The 17,813-nt window shown below is 50.9% G+C and overlaps 6 protein-coding genes across 6 annotated transcripts; 2 read left to right on the top strand and 4 right to left on the bottom strand.

Moving 5' to 3' along the window:
• Positions 1-325: 325 nt before the first annotated feature.
• Positions 326-1,765, bottom strand: BDP55DRAFT_200718 (uncharacterized protein). Its single transcript, XM_060565936.1, has 3 exons — positions 1,633-1,765; positions 1,038-1,568; positions 326-980 (listed from the first exon to the last, which is right to left on the bottom strand). Exons 1-3 carry the CDS (start codon positions 1,672-1,674, stop codon positions 576-578), a joined length of 978 nt encoding a protein of 325 aa, XP_060427828.1. The 5' UTR covers positions 1,675-1,765; the 3' UTR covers positions 326-575.
• A 1,552-nt stretch (positions 1,766-3,317) lies between these two features.
• Positions 3,318-3,758, top strand: BDP55DRAFT_633772 (uncharacterized protein; the record flags this gene model as incomplete). Its single annotated transcript, XM_060572597.1, has 1 exon — positions 3,318-3,758. The coding sequence occupies one exon, from the start codon at positions 3,318-3,320 to the stop codon at positions 3,756-3,758; it is 441 nt and encodes a 146-aa protein (XP_060427827.1).
• A 1,354-nt stretch (positions 3,759-5,112) lies between these two features.
• BDP55DRAFT_669375 (uncharacterized protein) lies at positions 5,113-6,410 on the bottom strand. Its single transcript, XM_060575291.1, has one exon. The coding sequence runs from the start codon at positions 6,191-6,193 to the stop codon at positions 5,240-5,242; it is 954 nt and encodes a 317-aa protein (XP_060427826.1). The 5' UTR covers positions 6,194-6,410; the 3' UTR covers positions 5,113-5,239.
• Positions 6,411-7,641: 1,231 nt separating this feature from the next.
• On the bottom strand, positions 7,642-8,399 carry BDP55DRAFT_669373 (uncharacterized protein). The gene has a single exon (XM_060575290.1). The coding sequence runs from the start codon at positions 8,361-8,363 to the stop codon at positions 7,779-7,781; it is 585 nt and encodes a 194-aa protein (XP_060427825.1). The 5' UTR covers positions 8,364-8,399; the 3' UTR covers positions 7,642-7,778.
• A 2,287-nt stretch (positions 8,400-10,686) lies between these two features.
• On the bottom strand, positions 10,687-12,931 carry BDP55DRAFT_730304 (uncharacterized protein; the record flags this gene model as incomplete). Its single annotated transcript, XM_060579675.1, has 2 exons — positions 10,687-12,770; positions 12,871-12,931. 2 exons carry the CDS (start codon positions 12,929-12,931, stop codon positions 10,687-10,689), a joined length of 2,145 nt encoding a protein of 714 aa, XP_060427824.1.
• A 920-nt stretch (positions 12,932-13,851) lies between these two features.
• Positions 13,852-15,701, top strand: BDP55DRAFT_633768 (uncharacterized protein; the record flags this gene model as incomplete). Its single annotated transcript, XM_060572596.1, has 5 exons — positions 13,852-14,139; positions 14,199-14,337; positions 14,416-14,702; positions 14,774-14,895; positions 14,957-15,701. The coding sequence occupies 5 exons, from the start codon at positions 13,852-13,854 to the stop codon at positions 15,699-15,701; spliced, it is 1,581 nt and encodes a 526-aa protein (XP_060427823.1).
• Between the last annotated feature and the right edge of the window lie 2,112 nt (positions 15,702-17,813).

Genomic DNA, 17,813 nt, shown 5'->3' with positions numbered 1-17,813 from the left:
TCTTCCCAACTTTTACATTTTTCACACTTAATTCTGAATCAACTTCAGAGATAGTCTACGTAAGAAACTTCAAAACATTCAAACTCGTTTAAAGTGGACTTCCACAACAGAGTCAGACGATAATTAATCAATCAAACCGATGTCAGCATGCAACACAACTTTCAGCGATCCTTCACTGAGCAGGGCCTTGTAATCACAGAATCCTCGTACTCCAAGTCCTTACCTTGTAGCTAAGGCAGTTTTAAAATCATAAATCCAGTTCGTACAGAGGGCTTGAGCCTTTCGTCTTTTCATAGAATGCAACCTTAACGTACCTGACCAATAACCTCAGTATGAACCCGTGTTTTATGAACCACGATTTGCTGCAACAATTTCATGCAGTACGTCATCTAGCCCTAATCACTTATTCGTTCCAATGATGAAATCATGTAAAAATGCTTATATCAACATGCAACTTTGGTTCTTTAAACACAACTAGCCTTGAAGCCGAGATACGTCAATTGATTGCAGGCCGACCCAGCAACTCAGACCAGTCCTCCCCCTTGATGTAATCACCAATTGTAGTCAGGTCTCCCTTAATGCCAAGCTAAAGAGTGCAAATCGTTAGCCTTGTTTTGTGGAAGTCTTGAGCAGCTTGCACCTACTTGCTCCGGATAAATAACCGCTGGGTCATTGCCCCAGTAGCCAAACTCCAAAGCGTATGCATGCATCTCCCCAATTTCAAGACCAAAGCCTCCTGGGGCAAGCTTATCCATTTCATCCATAGTAATGGATTCAAATACTGCCGGAACCCCAGTCGTCTTACTCCACAAGCTCACATAGTCTGGCCAAGTCAGGAACTCGGAGCAAGCTAGCAAGTGTGTGCCTGGAGAACTCTGAGCTAGGGCCTTGACATATTTCCCTGTTTCTTCAACGAGAACATGTGGAATCGGATACCTGAGCTCTCCTGGCATACGTAGGACCATGGTGCCATCTCCCCGCTAGAATCAGGTCGTTTGTTGTCAGCTAAGGAGGACAAGATGCTAGAACGCACCCACCTTCGCCCATGGGATGTTGACGGGACCAAATCTCCAATTCGTCATGAAGAGCCCTAGCTGAAGCAAGGACGTCTTGTTGTATAAATCAGGAAAACAATCCCGGACATAATCGACCACGGCGGCCTTCGAGTCAAAATGGAAGACGTTCCGGAATTTCCCCCCTGACCATTTTCGAGTTGCTGATAGTGTCGACCATATGAATAGCTGAAGTGAGTCCAGCTCGGCGACGGCCTGCACCAAGTTCTTTCCTTGCTGAACCTCGAGTTCATAAGCCCATTCAAGGAGAGACTGTCCTGGTTTTAGTCGCGGATTTGAGGTCAGTGCCAGAACAAAGGGAAACACAGTGTTTCCGAACACAACATTTGCACCTTGAAGGGCAGCTCTCAGAGAATCGATTTTGTCCAAGTCGCCTTCAGCGATTTCGACGCCCTTAGCAGCCAGCGCCAAGCTAGCTGGCTTGGTTGCATCTCGAGTAATTCCGCGCACCCTCCATCCAGGTTCCTGAAGAAATTTTTCTGCGACAGAACGTCCCTTTACAATCGTAGGATGGTCAGAATTCACTTGCAGAAATAGTAGAACATTGTGAGTTGCCCACCTGGTTGCCGGTCACGCCACACACCACTATCAGTTTTGACATCTTCGAAAAACTGTACCTTCAGCGGCAATGAAACCCGAAATAACGGATAGACTATGTTTTCTTTCAACCCAAATGATGCAGAACTGTGATACTAAACTCGAATAAATCTTCCCGGGCCCCCACCCTTTGCATTGCCAACCGGTTTTGAATACGTTGCGTTGTTTCAACCGGATGAACACTACACCCCGCCACTCGACTAAAACATCTTCCCCATCCCATCGGCACTGGATTGAGCCGAGTTTGGGTAGAGTTCTGATTTGTGGATTTGTGGATTTGTCAGATTGTCGGGTGCTTGAGATGTCCCGACAAAGTCACTAGCAATTAAAGATTGGTGATCTCCACCGGAGTGCGGACGCTAGGGCCTTTTCTAAGTATTAGCTTTCCAGACTTTAACGTCCTCTTGGTCGATGCGTGTAAATCTTTTCTCTCTGAGGCAGTCAAAGCAAAGTCCAAAACTTGAAGTCAAAGCCTCTACAAGTAAAATCTCATAGCAGATAGTCAGACTGACGTTTACTTAGTCTGAAAGCATGATTTGCCCGATAAGCACATAATGACATATCATACACACACCTGCCTGCTTTGATGGGTGAATGATGGCCTCCTGCTAGTCTATTGATTTTGTCTGTCCCCCGCTGTCTGCAAGCCTCCTGTGCAAGCGACGCGATGCAAACAGCATGGCATTTCATCAAAGTCACAGCTTGAATAATCATATTGGATGTTTAACGCCATAGGGCAGAAAACCCAATGGTTCTTCTACCTTCCAAAAGGTGCCTGTGTGTATCTCGGAATACATTGAAATGTTTGGAAAAGGACGCAGGAAAACAGATCCTAACCTATTAAACTTCTTGCAGATCGTTCGAGTAATGGAAAGAGTTGAATTCTGTTTGGAGTCAAGTCAAACAGCCAATGCCTCTCTTCTCTGACCTTAGGTACCTGTGAAACAGCGCTATCCATGATCTTGGTTAAAGGCAAGTCGATTTTAGTGCAACAAACAGCGAAGAGCTAGATTTGTAAAATCCTCTTTAGAGATGCTTGGAGCAGATTACAGAAAATTGTGGTTAAGTTACGAGACTTGATTCTCGGGACTGTCTATACGCGAAAGCTATTCAACCCAGCTACGCCAGTCTTTGTTGCAAAGTCGCCCAATTCTGTCAGTCGATACGAACGATAGTGCAAAGGCTCTATACCATTACGCCAAAAGTCCATGAATGATTGTATTCCAGAGACAGGGGGTATGTAGAGCAAATTGGCATGATCCGTTACATTTACCAACCAACAAGACGGGCCTTTATCCCTCTAGGGTCAAGCAAACACCCAAGTGGGTGTTTTTGGCATGACCCCTGAGTTCCCTCTTTCATACAGAGAATCTGAACTCTGAGTTTAGCGAGCGCCGCACTTGACAGATTCAGATCACACTCAACACCAAATTACTAGAACGAAACTTGATACTCAACTATCATGTGGGAGAACTTTGAGACAAGCCGCATTCGTGTAGGCATCTTAGGCGCTGGGATCGCCGGCTGCTGTCTAGCTTTTGGTCTCCTTCAAACCCCATTCTTAGACGTTCAGCTGTTCGAAAAGAATATGCAAACATTCGAGTCCACGAGTCTGGTCTTGCGCCACACGGCAACGCCATCATAGCCATGGACCTGATCTCGCCCAAGATCAAGCAGGCATACTTCAATAAATCACACTTCATGGCCAACGATGAACACGCTGAGATGGCAACGCAGTTTAAATTGTCTAGCGGTGAACATGCTGTAGTTGTCTTTGCTGAGCTAGGGAGGGCCAAGGGCAGACGGACCGTTCATCGCGCGCACTTCATACAAGAACTGCTTGAAGAAGGTGTGGTTCCGCATCATCGCGTTCACTTCAACAAGCGGACCAGTGAAATGGAGGAAGATCCCATCACACGGAAGCCACTGTTTCATTCGAAGATGGCACTCAAGATATCTTTGACATTGTTTTCGGCGCGGAAGGTATCAACAGCCCGACTTGCAAGTTTGTCCTCGGGCCTGATCATCCGAGCGCCTCTCCGGTCAACCACGACCAATGGCGTCAGTTCCACACCATCGTCCCTATAGAGTCAGTCAACACAGTCATTATGTACGTATGGCACACCTTACGGGTTCATCAACGCAATCCCGCTTGGCCTTGGCCAAACGTACAGCGCGGACTGCTATCAAAGGGACACCAAATGCCCGGAACATGGCGCTCCGTTAAACTCCCAATTCTAGAAGATTCTACTTCCGGGAGTCGATGCCTTGATATCTGGAAGTTGCATTGCCTCCGTTTCCCATGGCATCAGTGTCGCCTAAACAGCCATGTTTTAGTTTCTAGAACAAGGCCACACAGATAATTGGACTCTTCAAGGCCATGACGATGCTCCCTTCTACTATAGAGGGTGGATAGCCATGGTCGGTGATGCCGCCCACGGAACACTTCCTCACTCTGGCAACGGCGCTGCATAAGCCATTGAGGATTGCTCAGTGCTCACTGGTATGTTCTTATGCTTGACATCCTTGAATGAGCTTGGAGCCGCTTTCAAAGCCTATGACCAATTGCACGTTCCACGGAGTCAAAAGATTGTAGAAATTATGAGAAGCTTCGGGCGAATTTACAGTCGCGATCCCAATGAGATTGTCCTGGATGGCATGATGACTAAGATAAGGAAAGGTAGAACATACATCAACGGAGTGGACATGGAGGCTCAAGTCGAGAGTGCCATTAATGCCTTTGAGAGATTCAAAGAGATTTCAAACTAACATTTGAGAAAAGAGCTTTGATTTCCAAAGAGATGCTTCAACACCGTCGAACGTCGAAGGTCATAACAATCTATGGCCACGCTCCTGACAAGAAGACGAACAATCGGAAATAAGAGCTCATAATTTGATACAAAGCCCTAGGGAATTACATGTCCCCCGGAAATACATGTGAAGCTCATAAAGTCATGCAAAGGTGTGAAATTTAATGCTTTGATTGCGGGCCAGCAGGCTCAACTCCTCTGCATTGAGTTTTGGCTAGATGAGAGCAGGAAGTAGCATCCGGATTGCATTGGTTTGCCCGGCAACGTCTATCCCGGCAGTCTTGAGGTGTGGCTAGAAAGATAAAGTTTGGGAAATCGATATGAGCATGATGGCGAGTGCGCAGAGGCCGAGGACGCAATGGTGACGGGTAGGTACCTACCTGGTGGAAGCTACTTATGCAGTTCAGCAAGGTGGTTAAGCTGGATGTGAGTGTCCGTATTGTGCCCTTTTTTGCCCGCTATCCTATATCGACAAATCGACATTGACAGGGACTTCAGCGGGAGGAGCATCTGATGAGTTACTTAGTACCTTAAAGAGAGAAACTTTATGGGGGCAGCTTGAGGCCAATGGGACGAGGCCTTGGGTAATTTTCGCCTTGGCTTTACCAGCTTGGATAGCGTACTTAGTGTACGGAGTAAGTAAATCAAGTCTCTTTCTTAGATACTTCAGCCATAGATCCGGCGCTTAGAGAATGAGCGATTTGTTTATAAAGATGCTAGGTTGGCTTCTGGACTCGCCAAAACACTTTCTCATTGGTACTAACGACAGTAAACAGGTCCAGGATCTGATTTGGTCTGTATGGGACAGCCCTTGAGTCTCCCCCAGTCCTCAATTCCCGTCAAGCTGACTTTCAGTTCCTCCAACACGGGCGTCATATCCACTTTGAAGGGCTTCTCCTCGGCATCGTTGTACCACGTATAAGCCCTTCTCGTCTCATCTACGACGACTTCCAAGTCTTTACCGGATTGCATTTGGGACTTCAATGCTGCAGCCATCTCCTCGGAAAACTGATCAACAGTCTGGTTCTCGTACCCAACCTCCCGGCCCCACGCACGGCCCAGCTTCTCGGCAAGTTGAGACAGTTTCACCGTTTCCGGTCCGCCTACGACTATATTCCGTCCGTCGAGATCCGCCGGATCCCGTGCCAAGGCTGCGACCATCAAGAGCGCCAAATTATCGAGAGAAATCCACGACACCTCGAGGTCTGGTTTGTGGCAATAGACTATCCGTACTTCGTCTCTCAAGCGTGGCAAGGCCCAGCCTTCGAGTAGGTTATCAAGGAAAACGCCGGGTTGTATCGAAACGAGTGCTACGCCGCTTCCTTGGAGCGCCTCCCGCAAAATTCGGCGTGTCTCCCGACGATGCTCCTGGGCCTCAATGCCGACATTCTTCTCGGGGACGGGAAAGCTCGTGTTGAACACGATGAGCTTCAGAGTCGACTGCGCAGCGGCCTCAGCGCCAATGGCCTTTGCAGCAGCATAAAGGAAATTTGCTGGCTGGAAGGAAGGCAAGTTCAGTAAGACTGCTTCTGCTCCGGACAGAGCAGCACGGACGGCGGGCCGATCGGTGAGCTCTGCGACGCGGGTCTCGACAGGCGGGGAGGTGGTGCGGGGTTGCCGGCTCACAGCGATGGGATGGTGGTTTGCCGCTCTGAGGGCTGAAATTTGGGCGATGCCCTGTCCGCCTGTTGCGCCGAAGACGACCACGCGCATAATGTGGACTTGTTCGGTTATTGCTGAAGGATTGTTGAAGGATTCTTGGGTGTATGAGCCAGGTCCTCCGTTACCGACTGAAGCGAGTTGGGATGGTTTAATACAACGTAACTCTGGATATTGGAATGTTACACCAACATCGTAGTGTCCCCAATTTTTTTATTCTACCTAGCATAACGCCATGTCTGTGTTTTATTCCGTGCATAACAAGCTCGTGTGAGAAGGTTGGACCGATGGTAGGAGGATACCAACTGACTGCCAACCGCGGGGGCAAGGGCTCAAGTAATTCACCAACCAGATGGATGCAGCCCCATTTGGCGGGCAGAAATACCAAGTGGCAGTAATCCCTTTCCGGTCAAGTGTCTGGTTTTCCGTTTAGGTTGCGTTGCAATAGAGCCACCATGCTAAACCAAGTCTGGTTAAGACTAATCTGTTATGAAATTCATCTTATCAATCTCTCTACATGTACCTATTGTAGACCACAGGGTCGTTGCTCAGACTCGACCTAATAGTGACTAAAGAAAGAAAGAAATTGACCTGTTTCATCCTATAATTGCCAAAAAAAATTTAAAAAATTTGAAGTAGGTCCCTCTCGCGCCCCGAGGCATTATCCAACGATGCCGACATGTGAGATGTAACATTCACTTCGAGCAACTTGAAACCTTCTGGAATTAATTTTTAGTAATGACGACTCTTGAGAGAATGCTTCTCGATGTAAAGTTGAATGGCGAGCGTCAAGGACTAACTGCATAGAGACATGTTATTTGAGACTTCAATGCTTTTAGAAAGTAGCTCAGTTGTCGCCCAATGGCTGGCCGCTGATGGCATGTGTGGCTAAGTTCAAAGTTCAAGTCTCGACTCTTGCTTTACTGATTGACACCAAGAGAAGACAATATATTCTATTCCAGAGCAAGCCACGATAGGAAAGATGTAAAGTAGGAGCTGGTCATTTGGACTGTTAGAATCCGAGGAACTGTTCTAAATCGTGTGGTGGTGTTGCATGATGTATTAGCCCGGGCTGTCTCGTCAATTGTTAGATAGCGTCGATGTAAATTTACGTGCTTTTATGAGGGCATAAAAGGCCATGCATTAATTCGACCTTCATTTTTCTTTGCCCGCCTATGTATGATTTTAATTGGAGCTGAATTGGAGGAAGACTAGAGATGAACGTAATGACTCCATCCAGCGGCTCATAGGTTAGCCTGTTCTCTCAAATAGACGCTCGCACTCATGTCTATTTGGGAGCTGGTTATCACCGGTGATACATCAAGAGGAACTACCTTATTCATAAGTACTCTAGTTCCTGCACTTCGAAAGCTAAAGAGCATTCAGTAATATTGTATCTCAACCCCTTCGCAGGAACTTTTTCACGTTCACTTACAATGAAAAAGTTGGGTCTTAGTCGGACTGCCAGCTTTCGACATATGGCTTGCAGATCTAAAATACACCTCCACAGTCTGATGTTTAACTCCTAAAGTGCATAAGACAGTCTATCGAAAATACATCACATTGCGCCCAAGATACCCCTTACGGTCCTTTCCCCATCTATACAAAACCGATACAACATCTAGTCCCGTAACTCAACTCACTTGTGCTGACCCTCGCCAATGCAGTAGGGAATAGGATAAGTTTCGCTTGTGCAAAGTCGAATGACACCCTTCACCCAAGACAACTGGCCATAGCCCTGGCTCTCATACGTGTCCGCCATGAAACTCGTCCTTGTCGGATTATCCGTGCACCCCGTCAATAAGTTACCCTGTACGCGACGCACAAAAGGCTGGCTGACAATGACGCCGTACATATTGACCGGGATATCGAATTCGAGAGAGTTCTCCTGGGAAGTTGACCAAGACATGTCGAGATTCATGCCCAGAGAAACGCTAATAATGTCCGAGCCCCCAACGGTGATTTCAGAACCGATAGCGAGTGAGTTGCTGATTTCAACTCCGTTGGAGACGCTGATACCCGCGGAGCTACCTTGCAATGAGGAAGCTATGGGAGAGATGGCAACATCCCAGTTGAGGAACTGTTCATCTGATGTGACTTGAACCTCGGTGCTCTGCTGGCAGCCGCGGCGGTTGATGCCAGGTGTGCGTGTGGCATTGTATGATAATGTTTGTGCGGGTGCGTGCGAGACAGTCTCAAGAGCATCGTAGTCTGCTGCCTTCATGATTCTGGAGGTGCCGTCGTGGCCAAAAAGAACAACATCGTCGGCAGCCAGCATGCGAGGGCGGGAAGGTGCGGCAAAGACGGTAGTTGCCAACCCAAACACTGTGAAAAGAGAGGAAGAGATCATTTTTTCCAAAGGTTGTGACAGTCAAGCTTGAAGAAAAGCTGGATGGTGATCTTGAGCTCTGGGCTTTTAGGTTGTAAAAGAGAGTGAGAACTAGGATGGGTACAAAGAGAGAGAGAGAGAGAGAGCTGAGACTAGATGAAGGCTAGATTTTCCAAGAACAAGCTAATGATGAGGGCGGCCTGAGACCATTTTATCCTTCGTCAATTTCCCTCCTATCTAGCCTCACTTCCCTTCATCTACCCTCTTCATATTAATCATGCTCCTACTCCTGGCAATAATCCAGAAAACACGCATTCCCTTACCTTTGCATGGCCCCCAGTGCCTCAGTCAGCTCAGCCCGCCTCAACGAGATCCAAAGGAGCCTATTCCGAGAACCGAGAACCTCGAGACCCTTTGTCCTAGTGGCTCCCCCCGGTCGTAGCCCTCCACTTTTGAGGCTGAAGAATCTCAATGGGCCTTATTTGTTAACCAGTAATGGCTCACGGGTCCTAGCCGGATCTCCGCCATAGTCGAAAAGAGCCGTGGAGTGAACACTAATCCGGACAGTGACCGACTGCTTCCCATGTCTTGCAATTTTACGTCCCTAAGGGTCAGTTACCGATTCGGGACGGCCGTGATGGACTTTTGCTCCTTGGCATTAGACGCACGTCGGTTTGTGGATCTGAAAGGGCGGAAGCACGGACTGAGCATGCCGTCTGCTTCTTTGCCCAAAGCTCTGGCTACCCAGCCGAGGAGGCTAGTTGGTCTCGTGATTCTCGTACAATGTTCTGCTTATTCCTTGGAGTGCGGTAAGTCTCTGTATAGTTGCGCAGTAAAATAAGCATAAGTCTAATTTGTATCGGGAGTTCAGGCCACCAAACTGAACATTTAATGCCCCCAATGCGCCCTCAACGCGCCCCCAAGTCCCCGTATGTAGTATACAACCAGAGAGTTGATTGGTCTCTGCTTCAGCAACGAGTCATGGACTCTTGTGCGGCTGTCGGACATGAGCGTCGATGGATGCCCGTCTCAGGTGCCCATGCTCCAGAACCCCTTGGCAACCCCATCAGTGCGTCTTTCGGGTCTCGATCCGGGCGTTGGTTTTTCTGCTCGGCGTGCTGCACACATGCTGGTGGCCCACGCAATAAAGTGGTGCACGAATTGCCCGAGTGGGATGTCTCCAGCAACGCCTGCCCGGCCGGCCGGGGTCATGGTAAAGTCATCCATTAGACAGCATGTTTGTAGTCTGTAGAGTCGCATTGCTAAGCCCCGGCGCCCCCTTTCTGGGAATTATATAGTACACGACTACATAGCGTTGCAAGCAAGCCTCATCCAGGTTGAAAACTTTGCGCCAAGACCCCTCTTGGCATCTGGGCTTAGGTAAGGAGAATGTCCAACATGTTCACGCATCCAAAAGCCGTATGCGCCGAGCCATAAGTCTCGTCGAAACGCTGCGGTGAAAGTTTCGTTGCAAACTGGGATGGTGTCTGTGGAGTTTCCCTTCTTGGACTAAGCGAGAAATGAAGTACGATTTGTCTCCATCTGCATCCTCAACTTGCTACGGCCGAATGGCACAGGTTCCATGTCCTCTGATTTCGTTACAGGAATTACCTTGGCCTTGGAGCTCGCGTTGAAGATGCTTATTTGCCTCAAACATGTATCGTGCCCATTTGGACTTTCCCTTGAAGGTTTTCTTCCTTGTCTATCCGCTTTCGTTAGTTAGCCGTCTGGGCTAGGGAGTCCAGTCATGAGAGGCACCCGCCTACTTGCCGAGGAAAAACGATAATTCTCGTCAAGTGCTGTGCCTTCTCGTACGACCTTGATGAGGTATCACACCCAACAGTAGTATGAACCTTTTCTTGCCTAGAATATGCTATTATCCGACTTGTAGCGGACTTTTGACTCTGCGTAAGGGCTGAGTGATGCTTGGCAGAGTCCGACAGAGATCAGTACCAGCAGTGGATGCCCAGCTCGGGCTACGTTCGCGAGGCACAACCAGGTCCCATATTAGCCCTGAATACCTCCTTGACCGCGCGCTTTGAGATTCGGGCAACCCGAATGACTGGAAAGGGGGTTGGCTCCTCTTGAAAATGGAAGACCCGTTGTAATACGGCCCCATCTTCCTTAGTGTCTAAACAGTAGGCTCCGGTCATTTGAATGAGATTCAACGACGACTTTTCCGACGCTTGGTGATAATTGAATGCTCCCTCTCAATTACTCATTGAGAAAATTCGCCTGACATGCCACTGTTCAGAAGGGACCAATAAGTTGTATCAACGCCCTGAAACGCCCAATCCCCAGCCTCTGCCGTGATGCCAGGGCATGGCCAGCCGAGGTAATCGGCGCTGAAGCCAGCGCATACGTCCTCGTGGGGAATAGTGTTGTCCTGTCCGAGGAGAGTTTCCAATGATATTGCAGGAGGCGTGTCTTGCTGGAGAGATTCCGACGCTACAGTCGTGGTGTTTGCTGGTGTTGGCAGCTGCGAGTGGCTAAGATCTAGCAAGTGTGACTCAGCTGTCTGATTTGCGGTTGTCTTGATGTTGATAATCCCAAGATAGGGAATGCTCAACTGGAGGTTCTTCACCTCGGATTCGGGACAATGACGTGGTGTTACCCCGTTGCAGCAGTCGACAATGGGAAGCAACTGTCTGATGATCTCTGCACTTTCGCCGGACAACTTGTCGTCGTTCAACACAGCTAGTTCCTCCATCTTGGCCAGTACAGTCTCAGCCAAAGTCCTGTCCTCGCTCCGTTGCCTCGACCAATCCTCTTCGCGAATACCGGGAGGGCGGCTGAGGTGACCGAGGAGAAGTGTCATGGCCGCCATGAGTGATGAGTAGTCAATGTGACGGCACGAGAATGCTGCGTTGTTGGCGGTGCGGAAGATGACGCATCGTCTCAGAACGGCCCTGCTGGACTCCAGGCAGGTGTTTTTGCTGTAGTCGAAGCGGGTATTTGTCTGGTTGCGAAGCATGTAAGGGAGATGTAACAAGATGAGCAAGCTGTGGTGGTGGATCTGGAGCATCAGATGCGACATGATGCTCATCTGGCCAGTTGTGTCGGTGTAGTCGGGCACTGGCGGGATCTCCCACCAGCTACGTCCCATGGACTTTGCCGCGTGCTCGAGCTCACAATCTACAGATTGAGTGATGGCAAATGCTTCTGTCGCGGCAGTGCGATTTCTCTCGATGATTCGGAGCGAGATGGCGGTGTACCTCTTTTCCAGTTTCTCCATCGGCGTGTCACGGGCCAGAAAGGTTTCCGACATGAAGCTATTGTCCTGCGTGCCGGCGGAGAGGCCGAGAAGCAGTGATAAGTATCGATCGCAAGAATTGATACGGGACCACAGCGAGTGAGAAGACGGCATCGTAGAAGGGTCGGTCGCGGGATCACACGACTTCAACGGCCGCGAGCCGTCACGCTCGATGCCCATTAGTTGGGCCAGGCTAAGGGCCCTTCTCATGGCAAGCCATGCCTTGCGGAGGTTGCCAGAGTTGACGAGGTAGAACCCTTCAAGAATGAGGCACTCCAACCCCTCTGCGGAACCTACCAACTCGTCGTTGGAAGTGACCACGCTGGCGGCGGCGATCCACTCTGCCATTTTTTCCTGGATCGAGCACTTGAGACAGGCCTCGAGTTGAGAGACATCGAAGCACGGTGGCATCTGCTGTAGACAGATTGTTAATTGAAGTAAATGCTTCGCCAAAATAGCCGGATGCTTGGAGATATCTGGCATTGCAGTGAGGGAAGAAGTCGGTTGAGATTTGCCCTCAAGTATATCTTGGTACGAGTAGAAGATGATCAATACGAAGATTGGGCCCCTACTCGACTGAACGATAGTTTGGGCATCTTGGAGGGATGGGAACATGGAGTGGATATCGCGGCATATCTTGTCGTACTTGCTGCCACCACGAGGACGCTCCGCCGCAGGCCGATTCGTTGCGGGTTGTGATGGGGGGCGGCCGGAGATGGGCCCAGAGACGGCAGTAGTCGCACTCGCGGACTGCCAGGACGAGTCCTCCGGGGTGACTTGTGATTCCGAAACACGAAGGGAGCCTTCGACCGACGGCGTTGGCGGGTTCGATCTGTTGACCGAAGAGGGCTCGGGGCCCATTTTGTCGGCAAGCTTCACCATCAACTCTTCCAACCGACCGAGACGCTGGGCAAGGCCGCGCTCGGGCGGGCCGGACGGCTCATCGTCGGTGAACTCCTGGCTGACGCAGGCGGCACCGCGAGCCTGGCAGCCGTTGCAGGTTTGTTCTTCGTTGGAGGAAAACTCGCAGCGGATCTTTCTCTTCCTGCCTGAACGGGGTGTTAGTGAATCCGAAAGCAATTGAATCGGGAAATTTGGCAGAGCTGGACCTCGCTCGGGGAGCCGGAGCACATTCACGGACGAACTTACATTGCCAGCAACTTCGCGTTCCTTTTCGGACTTTACGTTTCTTTGTCGGTCGTTCGTCCATGTTTTCGGAAGTTGTTGATGCCCTAGTCAAACCAGACGACTTGCGGACGAATGCTGGCCTTTACATAGACCCAAATGAACCACAACTAAAAATTTGATTCAAGAGACTAGAATTACCTGAGCAAAGAGAAAAGGTAATAACAAAGGCGTGTTTTCGTTTGGGAAGCTGAGATCGACTGCTGTGGGCAGTCCCGGTTTGCTGCCCATCTCATTGATGTTGTTGTTGTTGATGTTGTGGGTGCTTACGGATCTTTCGTCCGCTTCGTCCGCTCGGAGGCCGAAAACGGACGAGCGTCATACCTGAAAGTGAGACAGGCACGTATCGACATCGGATGAACGTTGCCCGTGTCACGTGAGTCTGACGAATTTCGTGTTACGAATGCAGAGTGATCCACACCTGTGGAGATACACAGCACCCATTGGCTGTAGATCCACGCTAGATCCAATCAGGTAAACGTCCTCTTGGGATCGATCTAGACCTCGGTACGTACCTCAGTCCGCCAATCTGCCCCCTCCTCCTTCTGCCCCTCAGCTGCTCAGCACCTTCCCTCAACTCGCGATTCTTTGCAAAGAACTTGGGGCTATTTAGCCTGGCTGATGACTAACTCCCAGCATCCTTCACGGCGTTCAGATCAACTTTCTTTACCAACTTTAGCCAAGTCCAGTGAGCCCTAACCAATTAGGCTTGTTGGTGTTGACTTGCAGCGAGGGGTAGTGTACCGTCCTCCACCTTTGTTGCTCGTCGGACAGCTACTGAGCTCAAGTCCAGGGGTTGACAGATTCGAAGCCTTTCGATTGATCTTGGCAGCATAACGATTACTGAGCATAGGAGATGTGGACAGTGCTGGCGTGAGGCGCTAGAGATCAGACCGAGCCTCTCAGCCTCAAAGAAGCCCCTCGGCCGGTTAAATTTCCCTTGACATGGGCCCCAAATCTGATTTCAAGTTCATCACCGTCGATGCCACTGAAGGGAGTTTTCAGACTGCGAGCAAGTCGACGAGGAGCCATGCTATCCGGACTGCCATCCAAAGGGGCCGTTCCGAGCTGCGAACCTCAACGGCCTCGATTTCACAGGACACCATCAAGCAGAAGGCCCAATTGAAGGGACGGTTCAGGTTGGCAGGGACAACGTCCAAGTCGACCAAATCCAAGAGCCCACAAGATCAAAATGAAGAACAAGAACATTTGCAGCCAAGTCACCGTTCTCATGTATACTACTTGTCCCATTTCCCTGCAGGCTCAAGCCACCGTCACTCACACTTCCATAGTCTCCATCCGACGTTGCTGAGTTTCTGCACCACGCATCGCTGCCACCATGGGTTCAGAGGCTGGGGAGCGATAGCGCTGACCCCTTCAACACGCTGCCTATTCCAAGTAGTCCTTGCGTAGATTCTCTGGTAAAATATTGTAAGACTCGAACCTTCTGCCGCTCACGAGCCTTACGCCACCACGCCGTGCCGCTGTGCATCTGAGCTAACTCTCCAGTCACCACCAGGTTCAATCTGAACTCCACTACGATCGATACTCAGAGACCATGGTTTCCTTATGCTATGCAGAGCGCTCTCATCATGCGCGTTACGCTGGCCTTGGCAGCAGAGTTCCTGACCGCCACCATGCCTCTTCTTGACTTCAAGCTCCAGCGCGAAGGGTACCAGCAAAAGGGGGAAGCGATGCGGATGATCAGAGATCGTCTAGCCTCTCAAGAATCGGCGCGTAGTGCGAGCAACGACCTCTCTGTTCTTGCCGGCGTGGCCATGTTGGGAAGCGTTGAAGTAGGTGATTTCCTGGCCTCATGTACCACCACCACGCTTCGATGCTCAACTTCTTACACACATGTTGGTAGGCCTTTCAAGGTCACTTTTCAGCGGCCAACGTTCACTTGACGGGGCTTCACGCCATGATTGAAGCTCGAGGCGGACCAGAGACGATCAAACACGACTACATCCTATGCCGCTGCATCAATTGGTGTGACTTGGCCTCCTCAATTCCACTCCGCAATGAACGCCAACTGACCAAACTCCCACAGGATTGACATACAAGTAGCCTCGGGCCTCGGAAGGGTGCCAAAGTTCCCCATGTTCCACACTCTCGCGCAGGTGTCTCTCCCGCCGTCGGTCGTGAATCGCGCAAGGACGCCTTCCCTGCGGCACCTGGAGAAGCTCGGCGGCCACAATCCCGACGAGAGCGACGAGCCGCTCAGGATCTTTGTAGCGCTGAGGCAGGCGATTCTCTCGCAGGCAGGTGGTGCGGTGTCCGTGTCCGCAGACGACATCAGGATCGTTATGAACACGGCCGATAGCACGATTCTGCACTTTCTGTACGTGGAGCGCCGGACGGCGACACCAGTACAGAAGCGGTTCCTGGTTCTGGTCTCAGCGGCCCATGTGTTCCTCTACACCGTCTTGCGGGAGATTCCGACGACAGGACACATGGTTCGGGTTCTCGTCAGTAGGATGCGCGACGCGCTTGACGACGCGGATTCCATCGCACTCATATGGGTGTCTCACGATACCGTCCTGTTGTGGGTTCTCTTCGTGGGCATCGTCGGGTCCGGAACAACCGAAGACCGCGAGTGGTTCTCCTCGAGACTAAGCAGCTTGCTGGAACGAGCCAGGGGTATTTTGCCGCCGGAACGATGCAGGCGCGAGAACCTGCAGCAGCTCCTTTCTGGGTTCCTCTGGCGGGACAAGCACTGCTTACCAGCCTTGGATGAAGTGTGGACATCGTGGGAGCGCGCCCAAGGCGGTAGTGGTGGTGTTGGTGTCATGTAGAAATTAGAATGCACGGATGCAGCAAACCACTTGGTGTTCCCACAACGTCAAATAACGGACATGGGATTGGCTCAGTTGCTGCTCGCGGGTTCCCCGTGTGTGGCCGGAGCGTTCACCGCGTGAGGGATGCATGGATCGGGGACTCCAGCTTGCGATATCGTCCGCTTCTCGGAGTGGTCAGCGGTTGGGATGGCCCGAGTTGCGGCAATCTCGGCCGTTGATGCGTTCGTCCGGCTGAAACCGAAAGGGACCAAGGACTGGGAACATCATGATAACATGGCAGCATGGCAAAGAAAAAGAATGGCACGACTCAGGGTTTGGAGAATGTCATCTCCAGGAACGACCAGACCGATTCAAATCAGAGTGCGACGATAATTTCGAGGGTGCCCGCCATACCAACAGCGCGCGCCCTTTAACAAATTACAAACGCAAGCCGGCTCCATCCCCGCAATTCTTACCCCGGATTCAATGACACAATCGGAATTGCCAACAGGTTCGTTCAGTCCATATCCCTTACCCCTGCTCGTGCTGGCTGCCCCCCAGTATCCGTAACGAGGAGCGAGCAAAAGCCCGTCGCAAACCGCTTCCAGTTGCTCACTCGTACGAAGATCTCGCACGCCAAAATTGTGTGGCTCGGTTCTCGCGGCACGACAGCCGAGTCGTTTGACGCAAGTTCGAACCTTCGGATCCGCCAAACGCGGTAGATCAGCTAGTTTATCACCCTCAACTAGACGCTAATACAACCTGCTGATGCATAGTTGTCATCCATGGCCTTGTTTGCCTTGTTTAGTCTTGTTCATCGACGTGTTGCGTTTTCTCGTCACTCTTTCATTCTTGCCGCCCAATGTCTATGAAACCAGTTTCGCTTTGCCGCGGGTGTGTCCTGTTAATGTCGGGCGAGAACTCGGCGTAAATGCAACCTCCTTTCTCATCACCCCCAAAAGCACGCCAGCCCCCGAAACTGTTATCTCTGCGGTTGGTAATGGTTGTATGTCAAATTATTGAGTAGAAACCCCCCCCCTGACCAGTCAGGATTCGTCCAAAGAACTGGCACAAAAAAGAAGACGCAGAAAAAACAGGGTCCGTATGGATTCCGTTCACGCACGAGAGAAGTCTGTCCGGCATGGATGCTCGCTTTCAAAAACCCGCGTCGCGTAAGATCTCGCCTTGCTCGCCTCGCTCAACAGGCGGCCCTGGACTGTGGACGGGGGAAGACAGACATATGCAGGGGGGATCAGCCCTTTGTGCGCTTTGTGTGGCCACATCTGCAGGGAAGTGCGTAGGAGGCGTCGACAAGCCTTTTGGGGCCTTCGAGTCGATCTTCTAGAAGCCTTCCCAATGCGCGACAGGTGTGAGTGGGATCGACATGGATACGACTCAAGGATGTCGGGAATGTACGGGACCGCGGCGGCGCTATTACGTCTAACTTTGCGGCCCTCTGCGGGTAAGCGGCTTTGCAACCCACGGCTGGTTTAGCGCATCGAGGCAAGACACCCAAGACTTGCAGAAATCGCCTACGGCAGCGCGGGAAGGAAACTCGAAGAGGAGGAGGGGGACGGGTAGAGGGGTAGAAGGGTGGGAGAGACCCGAGAGACAGAGAGAGAACCTATGGGAGTCTTTTCCCACGGACGGGCTCAGGCCCCCCCTTGTTCGGCAATCGTCACTCTTGGCTTTGGCTCTTGTTCGTTTTCGTCTGAAAATTTTTGAGCCTCATGCTCTTGGCCCAACGTCCAATGTCCAAGGTCACCTATGACGCTCTTTTCCTCGCTCGAGTTTCAGCAACTCTAGATAAGGCAAAGTTTTCTCTCTTCCGTACGTTTCCCTCTCCAGGAGCTCAGACTATCTCTTTTGGAATCCCAGTCACGTCAGGCCTCTTCCCAGCGCGCCACCCGGTCGTATTTCGGGGTCGCCCGTGGGAACAGCACCATGGACTGACTCAAGGGGGGCGAGATGAGGCCACTCTGCGGCTCTGCTTCTGGGTCCTTTAGGTAAGGAATAGGTCACAATATCCACCCTATTACGATGCAAAAACTCTACCAATTGCCTCAGTCCCGCATTTACACGACCGCGTACAGAGTAACCCCGTCAGCAACCCTCAACTTGCTGGCACGC

The sequence above is a fragment of the Colletotrichum godetiae genome (genome assembly GCF_030913485.1).
Source record: "Colletotrichum godetiae strain CBS 193.32 chromosome Unknown BDP55scaffold_29, whole genome shotgun sequence".
NCBI lineage: Eukaryota > Fungi > Ascomycota > Sordariomycetes > Glomerellales > Glomerellaceae > Colletotrichum > Colletotrichum godetiae.
This window is presented reverse-complemented; position numbering and strand designations above follow the sequence as displayed.

What these genes read in the sequence shown, in the direction of transcription:
- BDP55DRAFT_669373 (XM_060575290.1), bottom strand. Translation starts at nt 8,363, where the DNA reads ATGAAGGCAGCAGACTACGATGCTCTTGAGACTGTCTCGCACGCACCC.
- BDP55DRAFT_200718 (XM_060565936.1), bottom strand. Translation starts at nt 1,674, where the DNA reads ATGTCAAAACTGATAGTGGTGTGTGGCGTGACCGGCAACCAG. An exon ending in GTGGCGTGACCGGCAACCAG is followed by an intron (nt 1,569 to 1,632) that starts GTGGGCAACTCA and finishes ACGATTGTAAAG; the next exon opens with GGACGTTCTGTCGCAGAAAA. An exon ending in TCAACATCCCATGGGCGAAG is followed by an intron (nt 981 to 1,037) that starts GTGGGTGCGTTC and finishes ACCTGATTCTAG; the next exon opens with CGGGGAGATGGCACCATGGT.
- BDP55DRAFT_669375 (XM_060575291.1), bottom strand. Translation starts at nt 6,193, where the DNA reads ATGCGCGTGGTCGTCTTCGGCGCAACAGGCGGACAGGGCATCGCCCAA.